Genomic DNA, 19,320 nt, shown 5'->3' on the forward strand with positions numbered 1-19,320 from the left:
GCAGGAGAACTTCACAAAACACCTATTGCATATTCCAGGATTCACCCGTTTGCCCCCCTTTCCTGTTTGTGCAGAGTATTCATCTCAGGCATCAGTTGAAATGAAAACTTGAATAACTGGTCTTGGGAACTTTTGGTATGTTGCTCCTGATTAGACAAGTCATTTTCTCTGGGATGAATTAAGTTCTTGTGAACAGTGATAGATCGACAGCCCTAGAAACTGGAAATCCTTTATTTACGTTCATCTCCCTCAGCCTGGAATTAATAAACTGTTCCTATCTTCCTTTGTCTATAAGCAGACCTGTTCCCGAGACTGCAGTTTTTGGTGCGTTCGGTGCCTATCTTCCCATCTTCCTTCTGCCTCTCAGCAAAAGGGGCTTAGCCAAACAATCATGGCTGCTGTCTGTTGAGTGGGAAAATGAGTCACTAATTTAATTAAGCCAGCAGTAGGATTCTTCGACTGTTGTTTTTATTACCTCCATGCTCATGGCTTCAGTTAAGTGACAGTCCCCAGTAATACCCAGTCCAAGGATGGTTGGATGCCTTGATTCACATGGTGCTGCAGAGCTGAGGTCAGACCTGATTTCGTTCTGACATTCCTCATCCGTACAGTCCATAGTCGTTGCTCTGTCCTTCCCTTTAGTTTGCTGGCTGATGTAGAGATTTTTTCAGGGCTAACTAGTGTTAGATCAGAGTCCAGTATGATATTATTAATTTTGGATAAGCTTTGCTAAGTCAGACTTCTGAATACTCCATTAGATTCCTGGGAATAATCTATCTGTCCAAATGTAAATGACCAGTATGGACCTCTTTTTTTGAGCTTGTTGTTCTCTGTTGTACCAATATACAATAGAGAGAATAGCACTTTTAAGGTGCTATACTCTGACCTTTCTCAGAGTATAAGGTAAAATAGATTGGGACCCTAAAAGCACTCAGTTCTCCCCATGGAATATATACCCCAGTCCCATGTCTAACCTAACAAAGCCAGAGGTAGATACACGTTCAAACAGAATAATGGCACCTTTGTAATTAACACCTTCTATTTCTTTGCTAGATCACCTCAGCCACCCTAAGGTTTTGGTATAATCAGCCATAGTTAATGGTAAGGTAGCGTAAGTCAGTACAGGGTGAGGAGGGAAGGGATGGGATGTATCTCACACATCCTTATATTTTATCTTACGTGTCTAAATTTCCAAGAGGCTACAGAGATATTGTAACTGCTTTCCCTGTTCCTCTCCTGAATCCAAGTCCTAATCCAGATTTCAAAAGTGTCATTAAACGTCATGGTAATTTTGATACCATTCATTGTAATTTAGGACTATGTACAGTTCATTCAGTTCTGAGCTCTCTAATTAGAGAGTAAATGAGTGTTAGTTTTCCGTGATACAGAAGTCTGTCTGGTAAGTATTAGATTGATACAATATACTTTTTTTTTTTTTTGTCAGACAAGGCGTCAGATAAATGTTGTGTATTAATGACTTACAAGCATAAACCTACTAAAATCAGAGAGGAATTAGTTTCCTGTATTCCATATCCGGTATACTGAACTGCCAGTCTCCCTCCAGTTCCATCAAACATTCTAGTTTTTCTTCGTCTCCAGAAAACACGTGAGAAAAATCACTGATAATTAATTAAAAAACTAAAAATACCAATATAATTAGCACTAGGTTGGTCTTTCCTAAATGTTTGCCTTCCTCAGTCTACCTCCCTCAGACTCTTGGCTAACAAACACACTTTGAGTTTTACTCAAAGTAGCCATATCACTGATCTTTACATCTTTCTTCACCATATGTTGTTTCACTTTCCTGACACCTCAGTTTTTATGCCACATGCATTTTTTACTCAGTTTGAGTACGTCTCTAACAATACAAACTATTGGATTTTGTTAAATTGTATAACCCTGACACAGTTTTATGGCTTTCCCTAAATTCAGTCTATGATTAAATGTATTCTCAGTCTTCTTGTTGACTTAACTATTGAAAGTTCTCTGGCAAAACAGGCAGAACAAACTTCACAGGGAGCTGTATATCCATCATAAAATTGCTCTAAAGTGTTATCTATCCAGGCTGGTTGTATTTTTCATGCTTTATCACAAATCAGTGTCACAGATAGATTGCAGTTTGCAACCTGCAGTTGTTCATCGGAGTTAACTTGGCTGTCAGGACAGCTTTTTTGCAGTGCTTTAAGCTTTCATAACTTTTGTGCATGAAACCGAACTATTTTTCTAGCCAGCTGGGGGATCAATGGATGTGTCATTAGAGCATATGGAACAAGGCTATGTTACCCTTTGAGTTTGATTTAGGATATGTGGCATCCCGGCCTTCATACTTTTTAGAACTGCCTGCACATAAATGAGCGCAGTATGGAACAGCTCAAATCATGAACCTTAAAAATATTTTACTTATGTTTTAGATCATCCTCCAAATCTTCAAAATCATTCAAGACTTAGAACTCCACCACCTCCAATATCACATGCTCACACCCCAAATCAACATCACGCGGCCTCCATCAATTCCCTAAACAGAGGGAACTTCACTCCACGCAGCAACCCCAGCCCAGCTCCTACGGACCACTCTCTTTCTGGAGAACAACCAGCCAGCACTCAAGAGCCAGCCCATGCTCAGGACAACTGGTTACTTAACAGTAACATCCCACTGGAGACTAGGTAGGTCATTTTCTTTAGTACTTTACAATGTTCTGACTGTGTGTGATAAGTCTGTTACGGAAAATACACACGTCTGTATAGCTAGCTGTTCAGTTTGTGAACTGGTGTTTGGCTTCTGTGTTTTGAGTTGTATTTATTATTCCTTGTGTCTTTTTATTTGGACTAGGAGAAGAGGAAATTGCTCTTCTTTCATAAACTGAAAATATTGTCTTTAACAGCTGCTCATAAGGTTATTTTCCTCATTTAGAATTGGAATCAGGATCATAGATTAAAACGTTCTTGGTTTTCTTTCTTTTCTTTTCCTTTAATGTCTTTTCTTCCTATGTGGTAGGATAAATCAATGTCCTATTTAAGAAACTGAAATCAGTCAATATATTGAAAAGATTCAGCCTTCTCTCTGTGCCTCGTCAGGCAGATACTTTTGTAGTACATCATTCAGGAAAGGTCGGTCATGTTTTACCTAATGAGGAGAGGTCGGCTGCTGCATTTTACTATCCTACATTGCTCCAGCAAGCATGAAACACTGGATAGCAGGGCATCAGTCAATTAACGATGTTTCCATTTAGCTCTTAAATTCTTTTCCTCCTATGCAACACATGAAGGGTGTGACAAGGGTGCACTGAGTTGTTCTAGTTCATAGCTTTGTTTAGGTTCTACGTAGGTTCTAGAAAAGGGAGTTGTCATACTCCCTCAGCCTCAGTCCTCCCATCTGATGGTGAGTGCATCTACTTCTTGCTGTCCCACTTGAAACTCAGTTTTTGCATTCTCCAGAGGTTTCGCTTCACCATTTCCTTTGCTACTGAGAAACCACGGGAGGTGCTGGAGTCATTAGCCCCCATACATGGTATCTTTTTCAGTCTGGAGAGAAGTCTTCCAGGCCTAACATGGTGCACGCACTTAGCTGCCTTTTTTCCCTCATTTGTCTTACTTTCTGAAAACAACAAAAAAGATTTTAGACAGCAAAAAACATATAGTAACTGAAAACTGAGCCAGGGGCCAAATTTGTTACATCACTGCCTGTGGGAATCTCACTGAGATCAGTGGTAGCTGTGTCTGTATCCTGGGACAAACTACCCAGTTTTGCTAGCTTCTGCTAAGAAAATAGTTTTTAAAAATTAACACGTCTGTCGATCTTTTTGAGAATGAGCTATGTCTGCTGGCCCTCTGAAACTTCCAAAACAGACCTCAATCTAACTTTTTATGGCATTTAAGGATAATTAATTTCTCCGCGACTGCTTGATTAAAAAGACCCAACTAAGAAGCTGGATCCAAAAGATTAAGACAAAATTATAAGCAAGTACTGCACGTGTGATTTGGCAACAGTTTCAGTAATTATATTGTGTTACTAATTCTTGAGCATATATACCCAAGCAGTGACTTTTATGTGTTATTTCTTTAAAAAAAAAATTACATTAAAAAATACTTAGGCCCCACTCCTGCAGCCCTTTTGTGAATAATCCTCTACAATTCTGGAGGAAGCCCTGTGCCATTTTCTAAAACAGGTTGTGAATTCTTTGGAGAAGAGATAATATACTGTTTTAATAGTGCCAAGACATCCCCACATCTGACTGGAGGCTCTCAGAACCCACCACCTTACAATTAAGAAGAAACATCCTTACTGCTGGATCAGTGGAGGAATGTCAGAGATAAAAGGTCTTTGCTGAAAACATCCTGCCCCCATTTGTCCAATTCTGTTGGCAATCAGAGAGGGAGATGGAGAGACAACCCTACCACATCTTAATAAATGCAGGAGTTCATAGACAGAGCAATTATCTGGCTAGCCCTGGGCTGCTCCTGTTAAATTGTAAATGAGTACATCCTTAAAGACTGTCCTCATATCTTCTCCACGAAATCATTGTGGATGAAAATTTTTCAAGATCTGAAGCAGTCTGTTCTTTCTGCAAGTTGGGTTGGCCATGTTATTGCTGTTAACCAGACTGGATGTTGGAGGTCTACCTGCATGAAGACATCCTTCTGCATCATTTGATGATTTCACTTGCATCAGAAATCAGTCACATTTGTAAATGATCCTCAATTTAACCATTTTATTGATTAGGTAGAAAACAGGTCGTTTTGAGACTGATGTTGTGGCTTTTGACACACTGGTTGGAGTGGTGTAATTTTGCCCAGTGTCCCTTCAGACAATGAACGTGTTGGAAAAGAAGGTGTAATTTTATGCTAAACAGCAAACGAGTACATTTAGAGAGCACGACTGACAGGCTTTTGTTCCTTCACTAAACAACATTAAGAAAAAAAAAAAGTGTGATAATGGTGTCATAATGCAAAAAGGCTGTGCTGCATAGATGACCAGTAAATCTGTGACAAATCTCTACTCTAATAGTCTGCTCTTCCAACATGCAGAGGTCTTCCATTTCCTTCGGTGGGAATTCTCTAGACATAAAAGACCAGGCTTCAGAGCTGCTCAGCAAACTTGGATGCCCAATTCCACCTCTTTCATGAAGTCGACCTTCCACACTGCGAAGATTTTTCAAACCAAAAAAAGACCTCCACCTACAGAATAAAACGTCCAATATGTAAAAAAATAAATCCTGGCCAAGAGACATTAATCCAAGAATTAAGGCCTTTGAAGTGTAGCAGTAGGAGATTATAGTAATCTCACGTCAAAAATGGAATTGTATTTCTGTTGAATATCTGGTTTTTTTAAATCCCATATTAGTCAACAGAGAGAGAAAACATGAAGAAAAAGCTATGTCTTTTAAACAGGGATTGTCACAGGCTGTGAAACGTGCCTACAGTTACAGTTTTTAAGCACCCCAGAGTTTGAAGAGGCTTGATTTTGGCTGCCATGGACTCCAGGCAGTATTCAGAACTGGGAATTTAGGATGGTTTGTCACTGCCTGGAAATTTCCATACTGGAATGCAAAGGCAAGCAGAGATGTGTAGCACAAGTATACAACTGACACAATAAGCATATCCTATATTTGAGAACTTTATATGTTGCAAGAGGAAGAGCCCCTCCTCTTCTCTCCCTTCTTTTCATTAGTTTCCCTTTACTCCCTTTTCTCTGTTTCTCCTTCTTCCTCTTCCTTTTTTCCTGTCTGCTCCCTTTTTTGTTGCTTTAAAAGCAATATATTATCAAGGTTGTGATGAGAAGATCTTTGCTCAGCAGTCACTCCTGACAGGTAAGTCAGTTGCCCCCGTATTTATTCCTCACTATTCCTTCTTCTGTGGCCTGTTCCTTTACATTTGACCTTGCAGGAGCAAATAAATGCTGACTAGATGGACATTTAGTTGACAAACCAACAGCTTTCAGGAGACTTCTGTTCCCAGGAAATTTCATGTGGTAATCCTGTAAGGTCAGATTCTGCCACCACAACTCATAATGAGAAGGGAGGGTGGTTTGTAACTAGACGGGTATTCACAGGTAATCTCCAAGGGAGCAGACTCTGTCCAGCCTTCAGTGAGGAGGACAGTGATGCATTAGTCACCTCGGTGACCCAGCGACCTCTCAGTTACAAATACATACATTGTAAGATTATATAACCCTCCCCTCTTCTGTTTTATTGACAATCCACAACTGAAATTCATGGAACCAATTTGACATGGATTTTAACTACTGATGAACTTTTATTGATTGGTGTGTTGCTAGATGCCTTGCCTCTTACCCATTAAATGCTCAGTGCATGCACATACGTTGCTTCTTTTTGCATTGAATTCAACATCCAACCTTTCCTGCATTCCCAGGGAATGTGAGGAAGCTGCAAACACTTGGGGATGGACTGATGTCTCAAGTGCTATGGCACACAGCTCATGCATGTCGATCCACTTTACTCCAAAGCTATGAATAGGAGTCACTTTACTTTCATTCAGATCAAGGAGTAGGTCTGTTCTGTCAAAGCAGCCCGGAGGCCTCCAAAAGCAGTGAGTTGAGCTAAACAAGTGCTGGCATTAGCAGCAGGAAGAGGAGGAAGTAGAAATGGAAATTAAGGTTGAGGACATTTTAGAAGAGACAGTATCAAGGTTTGTGTAATGTGACAGGGCTGGTTTCTCTTGGTATAGCATGTTACCTGAATCCCTTTTCTTTGACAGAGGAGTTCTCATTTGAGTTCGCATCGTGTCACTTCTATCCTGTAAGCACTTAATCCTGCATAAGTGATAAAGTGTCACAAAGCTGTTATGTTCCTTTTGCTAGGTTTGGCCAGGGGATTTATTCACATTCAGGCTTAGATTCAGTTTTGATGCTGAAAACGGACATGGGCAAAATCAGGACTGTTTTGTTGTTTTAAAAAAGATGGGAAGAATGTTCTTTTGCCAGGTCTTGAGAAACAAGCCTGAAGGTGAGGAAGACACAGTCTGTTTCCAGCTGTGCCTCTGACTTAATTCTTTTTGTTCCTGCTATTCTCCTCAAAAAGTACAAAACAGTTTAGCATATATAGGTCAAAATGTGACTCATCAAAGTCCATGCCAGGGAGGCCAGATATTGCAGAATACCACTATTGTGTGTGAAGTCAAAAGCAGGCTTTTTCATGTGCAGGCCCTAAGTATCTCGCCTATTGCCTGTATTATCCAGATTATGGTCAGTACTCTGGTATTGGAATTTGAGTTACAGCATAACCTTTTTCCAGCTTCTATCTCTTTCTCACTGAGAACCTTTTATTTGGAATACTCATATTGAGCAAAACTTGCATTTTGAAACTTCTAAATAGCAAGTTATTGTTCCACAAAGGAAAACAAATTAATCAAATTGGTAATTAAAAAGTTCTCAAATGCAAAACTGAAATGTAAGCAAAGGAATGACAGATTTTCGCTGGAAATCCATGAGGACATTAGATGGAACTGTGCTACCAAGGTATTGGCCACAGTGGGGTACAGATACTGTGCTGTGCCTTTTCAGAGTAACACCACCACAGATGCAGGAGTGTAACAAGGTTACAGCTGCGCTGGATTGAAATCTAGTCTTTTGAATCCAGCAGTTCAGAAGGTTTCACGTGTCACTGGCAATAAATAATGTGAAATGAACAAAGACATCAACTTTTTTTTGTACATGCACATGGGCGTCTGTGCTTATATGTGTGTATATGCATATATATAGTGTATATATAGAGAAGTGAACATTCTTAAAAGCTATATATGTATATGTGTAGCATCTTATACATATAAATATATGGTCCATCATTCTAATTCCATGCGCAACTGCACTATAACCGTTGTGGTTTATAAGGTCACACTTCATATATGCATGACTCACTGGCTTCATTCATGTTTCCATATGTATGTAGAAACATAGCAAAGCAGACATTCCTAGAGACATTGCAGGACAACCTCATTGAGATGGACATTCTCACCTCCTCCCGACATGACGGTGCTTACAATGATGGGTATGTGACACTTACGTGGTCTTCCTGTTTACTGTACAGTCATTATGATCCTTGCATGAAAGCATTTGGTCTTACCAATGATGTTTAAGGGCAACACCATTGCTGGCCTCTTCCAAGACGGCTTTAAAAAAGTGAGGTCCTGGGGCTTGGACCACCATGTCCTGTACTTATTAATGGCACACTCATTAATATGCTAGTGAGCCACAGCATGCCATTTGCTTTTTTCCCCTTGTTGTTTTGAAAGTCATTTCATTAATAAGAAGTACCTACAGCAATTTTGAATCCCATATAAACTAAGATTCATTTAATTTTCATAAAAATCTTAAACCATTATTGTGCTGGCAGCTTGATACTTTATTGTTAAACTGATATTTTCCACGTACCTTATCTTACAAGTGTCTGCTAGTGGTGTATGTAAGCCAAGCCTTTGATTTTGACTTAACACCCATTCTGACATCTTTACCTAACTTTTGATCACTTAACTTTTAAGTTATAAGCAGCTTTTAACTTGACACTTAGTGCCAAAACTGTTGACCTTGTGTTGGCTGTTTCTAATGTGGTAGCCATCATTAACTGAAGATCTAATTGGTGTACTTGAACACTGCAGGTACCTCTTTGCTCAGAATAGATACATCTGTGTCTAAATAAATACTTTCCAAAACACAGGAGAGTATCTGACTCTTTGTAAAAATGAATGTTTTGATGTAGAGCATTAATAGAAATAATGAATCTTTCGCTAATGCTCAGCAGTCATGCTTAGAGTAGCAATAAAACCATGGCTGTAATACTACAAACACCTATTCTGGAGAATTATGTGTTACTTTATACCACACGAATCAGTGGCTTTTCTGCATGGTGATGTTTCTGCATGTGACATTTCCCACTGTGACTGCACAAGTGACTTCAAGGGGAAAATAGAGTCACGTCTTCATCTGGTATAATCCACTGGCTTGACTGACTCCCATGGATCCATGCTGACTGCATTTACACTGGCTGCAAATCCGGCCCCATAAACCATGGCGGAAGGTGCAAACTGCACTGGGGCTGTTTCTCAGTCCTCACAAGCTGCATTTTTGTTTTACATCAGCATGGTGATAGACGAGTCAGATCCGTTTCCCAAGTTTCATTCCCAAAATTTGAATGCCTTGTACTTCATGATGTCCCACCGAAATTAGGTTTTTCATTTAGGATTCCCATGGAGAGAACTCCCATTGGGACATATCATTTCAGGAACTCATGGACTGCAGTGGGGTTTTTTTTTTCACTGACTTTCATGAGTCTCACACAAGGTCCTCACAGGGTGGCTCTCAGGCTGCGTTTGTAGTAAGGGGCAAAATATAGCGCCTCCCAATGTGTCACTGGACAGGAAACACTGTTGCCTTTGACAGTAATTCACACTTTTTAAAGGTAGGCATCAAACTGAGGTGCTCTGGACTGCTTTCTGGAAGCAGGTGCCTCTCCCCACTAGCGATACGCAGGACTTGAATTCTGGGCTTTGATGCTTTTAGCCGTGCCATTGTCCAGTGCTTAAACTTGCTGAGCGGGGACAGTGTGAATATTCCCCTCTGTGACAATTTGGATGCTATGGAATGGCTTAAGCTCTCTTTCCCCATCTCCATTCACTGATGCCATACAAAAAACGCTCTCATGCAGTGATCAATGAATTGGTAAACGCTCTCCCCTCTTTAATCTGACCCACGCTCTTCAGTCTCCGTAGGGCATTTCTGTGGGAGCGTGAGCAGGCCCCCGGTGCTGCCCTTGCCACCAGTCTGTCGTAGCTGTGCTTGGGGTATTCATCTCACTCTAATGCCAGCTCTTCCACAGAGGGGACTCCTGCCCTTGAAGAGTTCTCTGTGGCATTGTTGGCCCTGTGATTTTTTGTTTTGTTTTGTTTTCCTTTACTCTGTGTGACTTGCCTTTGATTTTTATTCTTCTCTTTTGTGCATGCCATCCATGTCCGTAGCCAGCATTGTGTGGAGCTGCTTTTCTAATCCTGGCAGCAGTTGCCATCCTCCCACCCCACGTCTCCCTCGGCTTCGATTTGTGTGAGGAGTCACTTGCTGTTGGTCTTTCTTCCCTCAGGCACTTCCTGTTCAAACCTGGAGGCACTTCTCCCCTTTTTTGTACAACGTCGCCGGGATATCCCTTGACGTCCAGCACTGTGTACTCACCTCCCCCTAGGCCCCTTCCCAGAAGTACCTTCTCTAGGCCTGCCTTTAACCTGAAGAAACCCTATAAGTACTGTAACTGGAAATGCGCTGCTCTGAGTGCCATTGTCATCTCAGTCACGCTGGTGATCCTGCTGGCGTATTTCATAGGTAAGCTTATTTCTGGGTTTTTTTCTGCTTTTTTTTTTTTCATTTCTCTACAAACCCACCCATAATGCTAACGTTTGGGAACCAGAGGGTCAAAATCGTGGTACAAAGCAACGGGGAAATAAGGCCTCTGTTGACTTAATTGAGGTTGCAGTGGTATGGTAGGGAGCCTAACACATGTCCGAGTGCCGGAAGAGCTTATTAAGACATGAGTCATACGTTGTGCTCCCTTCAATGGCATGGACTGTTTACTTTCTGCAGAGGAAAGTGTACCTGGAGTGAGATAAACCCACCAGGTTTTCTCAAAGCAGCCCATTAAAACAGGCAGTGAGGTCCATGTCCCAATCAGAGTCGCATCCAGGTCCATGGGAATTCTCTGCTGTTGACTTTGACGGGAGCAGGGTCAGAACAAAGATCCTGACACACAAAAATGTGGTTCTATTCTATCTTTTGGTGGCACATCCTAGCCATTTAACCAACGATTTTGAAGTTCACAGGGTGACCGGGAGGATGGAGAAGGACTGAGTTTAGATTGTGGTCCAACAGGGCCTTTTTTGAGTAGGGAGAGTCAGGGAAATTTGCTACTTGGGTGGAGAAGCAGTGGATTTTTCTTGAGCTGTGCATGATCTGAATTTCTTTGGTTTATAAGGGTTGTCAGTGTTCGTTGCAAAAAAGCGTCCTCAGTGTTTGTTGCAAAAGTAATTGAACTGTTAGAAGTGAAAATTGTATTTTTCAGCCTGTAAAGTTGGGGTGTTACCATTACTTTTTCTTCAGTTAGATTTGATATTTGTGTTATAAATGACTTACAAAGGTCCATTCCTAGACTTCTGTTTTAAACTGTCATTGGTGCAAACTAGTTGCCAGACACTTACAGATGTGATCATAGGTAAAAAAGCCCATTTCTCATGGCACAAATGAGTCTTTTTGATTTCACTGTGACTTCCTGTACACTAATGATCTATAAAAGGTTGTGGTTAGAATTACAAATCTTAGCCTGGATCGAAAGATTTTTGCTTTCATTTCATATGAGTATAATTAGCACTACCACAAAGGATTGCTTTTACTGTGTTCCTTTTATGTACACTTCTTTAATGACTGATACTTTTCCACTTCTGCCTTGCATCATACTCTGGTCACTTTTATGCCTCCTGTAAGAGGAGCAGTAATGATTAATTAACGAACATTAAATCAGCAGCAGTTTGATGAAATACGCAGTCAATTTTCATCATTTGCTACGTACATTTGGACTCGCCTTTCTCATTTGTCTGGTATTCTCCTTATGCCCTGAACATGGCTCCTTTGGACATTATCTCAGTGTGTCAGAGGAGTATCATTATAACTCAGAATAGCGGTGCCTGTTAATTCTGACGGAGGACGTGTGTGCCCTTAGATAGATTGAGAAGAGTTTGGTTCGCCACTTGGTATTCTCCAACTTTTTCAAAAACCTTTTTCAGAGTTCTGAAAAAATCAGGCTCCTGTTTTAAAATCACAGTTAATGTGGTTAAAAGGTAGCTCCATTGAGTGCTCTCCCACCCTTTTTTCCCCATTCAGATGAATTCTGTGGCATTTGCCAGGCTCCATGGATGGCTGGCAAGGTGCCAGAAATGCTGATCAGGTTGAACTGCTGTGATTATGGGTCATAATTACTAATTTCTAAAGGAACTATCAATTATTAAAAATCAAATTCAATGGTTCAGTTCAGCATAAACATATTTAGCAAAGATTTTCTCTACCAGACCCAGTGTTCTAATCAACAAGCAAAAAGGCAGTTATTTAATTAGATTTTGATGAAAAATTGTGTTTAATTTCAAGTATAATCAATTATTAATTACTGTAATGAATGACTCTGGCGGGGTTTACTAATTAACTCATTTAAAAATTATGAATAACCTTTTCATTTGTAATTATTTTCTACATCCTGTCAAGTTGCAGATGAGAATTGTATCACCTAACCCAAAAGAAAAAAAATGAATCAGGGAGTCAAAATGTTTGTACTTTCACTAAGTTAAGCTGCGACATTTTGCATTCTGATAAAAACTATGCAGGTCTTAACAGGAACTTGTTCATTCTTTTAAATAACCTGGTCTGTTTGCAAAACAAATCACTGTTTTTCCTCCATTTTTTTCCCCCTATATTTAGAAAGTTGCATTTTCTTACAGATACCTTTCCTCATTTAAGCAGTATCTTACTCTTTCCGATGCCATAGGGACTATTTGAGTGGTAAGGTATAACTTAATCATGAGTAAGAAGGTGTCATCTATATAACAGCTCATGAGTGTTGGGAACTTGGCTACGTTCCACCGGCTCTTGTTAGTTAAAACAACCATAGAAATTATCTTTTTAATGACCATTTTAATCCTCTGAAGCAAACTGAGGTCATTGGAAAGACTCCCATTTAAGTGAATGGACTTTGAATCGGGTCCCATGGCAGTGGCTTGGCATTTACTCTATTTTTTTATACACTGATTGGTTAATGGAAATACTTCAGAGTAATGTCTAGGGCTTCAGGGTGCTCTTCACAGCATCAGGCATATCACAGTCATCCATTTAAATATTAAAACCAACCTATCGCAGGCCTTACCTACCTGTAGAAGTGTGTGGAGCTAGAGACATCAAGAGATCCACGAGGGACTCTGCTATTGGCAATACTTTTTGTGTGACAGATGCTCAGACACAACTGTGATGGATGACCATCTGAGGCAGGCAGAGCTGCGTAGAAACAACAAGGCACTGGGTCATTTCTGAAGGTCTTTGCTGAAGCCAGGTCATTTTTTAAATTCATCTGAAGCACTTGCAAAATCGTTTGTTTAAGGCTAAAAGGCAGAGTTTCCGTTATTTTATGAAAGTCTTCATGGTATTTAATAGTCTGAGGTTCATTTATCTTGCTGGGCCTTTTCAAAGAAGGTTTTACAGGGCTGAGTCACTGGTCTGGAGAGATAATGACAAACAAAATATAACAGGGTGTATTAAGCAGCAGAAGCTGGTTTTCATTTGAATTAACCAGCTTTTGATTGACCTGTTGCCACCTTTTCAAATATTCAGAGACACATACTAAGGCAGTGGTGATGATGCACATCCAAGTTTTGCACACACACAGCTTATGCAAAGCGTGTGAGCTCTGCAGAAGCTTGCCTCATGGGATGAGAACACCAAAGAGAAAAGCAGTGGCAGATCGGGGCTGTAACATCAAAATGGCAGGAACGGCACTGCTGGAACCACTGAAATGAAAGGCCTCTTTAAGCACCCTGTAACTGACCTGAAAATTTGCTGTTCCAGGAGGTCATGAAGAGACACCGCTTGAAAATTAAATTCCCCATTTTAGGATTGTCCATTCAATTGACGAGGAAAATTTTCATGGCCTTTGCTGGGATGTGATGGGGTCTGTATGCCACGGAGCTCTGCCTTGGAGGGCTAATTTATAGAGAGATTCTTATGGCAGAGATAATACCACAAGGTATGTTGCTATCCAAATACTTTGCCAGCGTAGTTTCTGTACCTGGTAGATGCCAGGCCTGCTAGCATAGCACTGTAAAGAGTCTCTGACATTGCTGTGCTGCTTGGGAAGAAGATACCTGAGTTTAGAAACAGAAAAGACCTGTTTGATTGTCCAGATCTCCATGCCCGGCAGCTGTTTGGCTAGATCCACGGAACAGTTTCTAAATGAATTAGTGATGGAGAATAGTTTCTTTCTTCTGAAACAGAAGGTATTATCCTCTGCCTGATGTAGATTCCAGACTAGATGGAAGTACAATTTGATGTAGTTAGGCACTTGCAATTTTCCTATACTTAAGCATGTGCTGCGGTTGCATTGCATGAACAGCAAGAAAGATGGGCATTTGATTTAGATTAAAGTTAGGGCTGGAAAACATATTATGAAGCCAAAACAGTCATTCATTTGATTAGAGTCAGACTTCTTTCTACTTTTCAGCTCTGTGTTCGTTTGAACTCCGTACAGATGCAGCTTCACTTAAAGAACAGTGTTGCTTGCTACAGGCAAAATGTTTTGACAGTAAAACTGTGCTAGGACTATGACGTGTTTATAAAGTGTCTTTCTTTTTATTGTCTAAAAATCACCCTGAAAGCTAAATTTAGCTCAGTTTTTTCATGATTCTTTGATGCTATGTAATAAACCCAATTGAAAGCAGCTCTCCAAAGCTCTTAGCTATCTAACTAGTTAGCTATGGATGTATAGTATACCAATTACCATGGTGTTTACATGCCACTTGAGATCAATAGGAAAAGTTGCTAATGCTTAATTATTAAACTTGAGCTATATCTATTACTCCTACATTTATAACTTGATACTAAGGTTTTTATTCAAGTTAAAATATAAACCAATTTATTACCCTGCCAACAAGTTTCTTTCATTTTCTGCTATAATATTTCTTTTCTGATCCCAGATTAAGTTCTATTTTGCTACTTTGCCATTTGTTCTTTTGATTTACAGGGATCTTTCAATGTTTTCTATTTCCATCTTATCTTAGATAAAATGCAAAAATTGTAGCTAAACAATCTGTTCTAGCAAAGCCTTTACATTATGAAGTCAATCTGTCACCTAAAGAGAAGCTTTCAGGTCCTTTCTTGGTTCTTTCACATCTTCACAAAATTACTGCACGCAGTTCACTCTGTAACTTTGGGTCTCATTTACTTTATTTTACCCTTAATCTGTAAAACTGTGAGATCCAGTCTGAAAGGTGCTACAGTATTATCAGTAATATATTTTATGTACTATAGATGTTTGTGAAACATAACATTTCAGGACACTGGTTAAGAGGGACCATCATCACGACCCAGCACAACCATTTTTATCTTTTATAGTAGAACTCGAATATGTGGGGTTTTTCTGTTAAAGCTGGCTCTTACTGTACCAAATGCCTACAAGCATGGTTAGTGCCACTCCCTGACTAAGTTGTACAGTTTAAATGACATCTAGCTCTTTCTTTCATGCCCAGTGACATTTGGGAAATACAGGCCTTATTCTTCTCTTGCACATGCTCCTCTTAAACTGAAACTTCTCCGTTTACTTTAGCACTCGTTCAAATGCAGTCAGAGTTGATGACATTGGTCCCAATGTCTGCAACAGGAGCTGGACCAACCCTGGAAAAGTCTACATATTTTTTTATGTATTCCTGATTCTGGAGATTGACCTGACTAAAGACAGAGTATACATCAAGACAGACGTTGACCCTTCAATCCAGTTTTGAATGATCTTCTTGTCTTTTTTGTTGTTGACCTCCAAATTTCACCCCTGTAAATTATCTCAGGAAAGCTGAGACATGAAAATAGTCTCAGCCCCATGGATGCCATCAGTGTGAGCTTCCGGCTGATCATTCAGAAGTGCATGATTTCAGACGAGTTGCAGGAATCTTTTTGCATTGTTTGTTCTGTAGCAGAGAGATGGGAAGATCCCAGGGCTTTGTGTCAGCCCCAGTCACACTTCACTCTTGTTAAGGAACAAGTGAGGGCAACTGCTGTGCGTAAAGTTTACAAGAGGCTGGTTGAGTAGCACTGAGCTCAGGAAATCTGCCTACGGGAATCTGACAAAAGAAACTTTCCCTGGTCAGATCCACAAAGAATTAGTGAATCACTCAAATGTTTCAGCCCCAGTCACTTTACTGACATTCCCCCTTCTTCCTCTCCACGTGCATGCACACACCGTGTTGTATAAAACAGATAGATCCCCAAAGTACAGCTCGGTATAGCTACATTAAGGAATGTTATGTATACATTTTACCCGCCATTACCAAGAAAAGGTGTTTAGTTGTTAGCACTGTACCTGTACACAAGACAGTAATTGTCAGAGAGATAAGAAGGACACAAAATTAAAACCAAGACGAGCTGTATTTAGTCCTGTATTTCCCCGTTTTGTTGTCTTTCGTTGCAGCTTTAGGTGCATGGTGATATGAATTATAACTCAGATCTTATTTTCATCTGCAATGTTAGGAAGAGCTGTTTATATTATTAGAGGATTGTGTGCATCTCTTTTTTGATTTGGATTTTGCATTGTATGTTTGGATAGCAGCTACTGTTAGCTTTATAAGTTAAAGGAAGTACAAGTGATTTAATCGCAGCTTTAAAATAAAGGTGATAAAGGTACAAGATCTGACTTTAAAGCTATTCTAGTGAAGATCAATTCATTCAGGTGGGTGTTAAAAAGCTCACCATAGAAACTCCATTAAGGAACATTCACTGTTTCGACCTAAATAAGGTCTGTAACCTGACATTAAAAGTGTTGGGAAAGGAGAAATATAGGATGATGTACACACTATTGAAAGAGAGACACTGCCAGAAAATATTACTGGAAAAGGATAGTAGAAGATAATATAAACCTGCTAATTTTGTTACAGTTGCCCAGTGTGGGCAAACTGGGAAGTATTAAAATTTAGATATTCCATTTGATGGCAACATGTTCTGAAACTCAGCGGCAAAATTTCTGCTTTGCAAAGCGGTCTACACTGATAAAGAGCCTGTTCAAGTACTGCATCTTTTAGGAACTAATTCAGTGTTTATTGGAAGCAAGAAGAAGTAGGAAGATTCCCATAATTTTCATTTAAAACTTTTTCTTAATTTTCAATGTTAAAATCCATTAACACTATCAGATCATGTAGGCTGACCTCTTAGGACATTGAAGGCTAGTAAACTCCAGCTACTTACTCTACCATTTCTACACAGATAAGTCACATACCTACTTCAGTTCACTTTTTCCCGACTTAAATGTGTAAGGATCTCATTAGCTCTTTTTGGCTATAGAAATTACATTAAGATTTGGTTATACAGCATCTTCTTCTGCTTACTCCTTAAGTCATTTTCACTCTCTGCTTTCTGGAAGCCAGTGTCTCATTTCACGGACACAACTTGTGATTTGGTATCCTAAGTATATAGGGTGGCCTTTGGCACATTTTGTTTGAACCTTAAGCACGTTTTGTTTGAATCATTCTAATTTAGTAGCTGTCCAGCTCTTCTATTTATCTGTTCCATCCTCATCATTGTATTTGTCACTTGAATAGTCTTTGAGTCATCTGCATGTTTAGTCATCCATGATTTCATGTTTACTTATGTAACATTGATGTAAATGTTGGATAGTTTCAGGCCAACTATCAATCGTTGAATTTCACCAGAAATGTTAACATTTGATGGTTATTGACCAGCGATGATGTTTTTAAGGTTTTTCAGTTAGTTCTTAAGCACATGTATACATTGCTTTTTACCATTGAAAAGTGCTTGTTTCTTCAATCGAAAGTCATACCAAATGTCTTACTAAACTGTAATCTTGTCAAAAAATGAGTGACTGTTTGTTTCTTACTATCTATTTTTCAGAAAAGCAATATGGTTGGCCTGAGTTACCATACATTCACTTTCTTTATTCTTCGTCAGTTGAATTCTGTGTTATGTCTTCCATTATTTTGTCTCTAATAGATGTCAGGCTACTCGATCTAAGTGGCTTGCATCCTCTTCTTTTCCCTTCTTAAATATTTGTACAGCATTAACCCTGTTCTAATCTCTTGGTAGCTGGTTCAGTATTAATCAGGGAGTCAGATTCCTCTTCTGCTAGCTCATCTCTTTTACTGGGTACAAGTTAAATGAGCCTGCAGATTTAAAAAAGTTTGTCCTTGAATAGATGTATTTTAATATAATTCTTGGTTATTAATGGACTGGAAAAAAACTTATTTCCTGTGAAATAATTGCATTATCCTAGTTATTTTCAAAAACCAGAACAAAAATTCTTACTGAACACTTTAGCCTTTACTATAAGATTATTAACAATTTCCCCCTCTCCATCAAGGAAACAGCTATATTGTTGCTCAGTTTACTAGATTTCAATACACTTAAAAAATGTTCTATCGTTCTTTGGTTTTTTCAAGCCATGTATTTTTTTTCCATATCTTCAGCTTCCTTTATCAATTCTCTGCATTGTCTTAGATTTATATAGATTACTCTCTGTTTCCCTATTGTTCTGGGGTTTTATATATTACTTTTTTTATTGCTGCTTATTGTTTTATTTTGACACTGAATGAAGAGGTCCTTTTATCAAAGTCTGATCCTCTTTCATCATTTTGGGATCACTGGAAGAATGACTTCCATTTAGAAGTAGACCACCAATATGACTGATCCTTTAACGGGTCGGAAGCAGGTTGAGGCTGTATATCCAGAGGGCTCCATCTGGTCTCGGAGTTTGCATCAGTGCACCATGAAACCACACGTCAGTCACATAACATCACCATTAGCCCTTTAGATGCCTGATCCTTTCTTAAATTTAAGAATCTTTAATACAAGGAGGGATGAGTTTAATTCCATCTGGTTTTATTAAATTGTAAGATACGGGCTCTCAGCTTTTATACGCTTTTATCAGTTGCTTTTAGTGAGTTTTTATAGTTGCTATAAGCCCCCAGAAAAGAAAATAACAGCATGCTGACACCGAAAGTGCTGGCCTTGCCTTTATGACAGTGGCACAGATGTGCTGCTATAATCTTCATTTCATGGCTTAGATTGACCTTTGCACACAGACGCTGAAAGGAATCAGTTTTACAGATCTTAATATCTACTGGAAGGAGTTCTCCTCGAGTCCATGTTTTTATTTCGTACTAATTAGTGTGAAATAACATAATTTAATTGCACATAAGTGGAGACAGAAATAAATGTTTCCCTTAGTGGGCTTTGTTTCAGTGTTTTCAAATACCGTACATTTTTGTGGGTAACTAGTCATAAGAGTAAGCTCAGTTAGGGATGTCACTGACAATAGTGAAAAATATTGCTCACTTGTAGTTTAGTGTTTCTCTCCTGTCCTTTTCTACATAAATTAGAAGGTGGCTTCAAAGCCTGATTTGCAGCCAGGTCATACATTTCTATTGGATATGTGCAGTGATGCATTCTCTAAGGTTTTTTACCTGTAGTTAAAGTTGAGCTATGTGGTAGATATACATCTTTATAGTGTTAAGTGAAGTGTTCTTGTTAAGTATACTACCTAAGTAATATACTAGATGACCTGTAAAATAAAAAAAAAT

General features: G+C 39.3%; 1 protein-coding gene across 1 annotated transcript in view; it reads left to right on the top strand.

Annotated features, from left to right (window-relative positions):
- Positions 1–19,320, top strand: part of TENM4 (teneurin transmembrane protein 4) — a 619,397-nt gene that overhangs the window by 396,493 nt on the left and 203,584 nt on the right. Inside the window, exons 6-8 of the mRNA XM_009323472.1 lie at positions 2,412–2,664; positions 7,905–8,003; positions 10,086–10,321. Coding sequence (XP_009321747.1) covers positions 2,412–2,664; positions 7,905–8,003; positions 10,086–10,321 — 588 coding nt within the window. The remainder of the gene's footprint in view (positions 1–2,411; positions 2,665–7,904; positions 8,004–10,085; positions 10,322–19,320) is intronic.

This window comes from Pygoscelis adeliae, unplaced genomic scaffold (assembly GCF_000699105.1).
Source record: "Pygoscelis adeliae isolate BGI_AS28 unplaced genomic scaffold, ASM69910v1 Scaffold84, whole genome shotgun sequence".
Lineage (NCBI taxonomy): Eukaryota > Metazoa > Chordata > Aves > Sphenisciformes > Spheniscidae > Pygoscelis > Pygoscelis adeliae.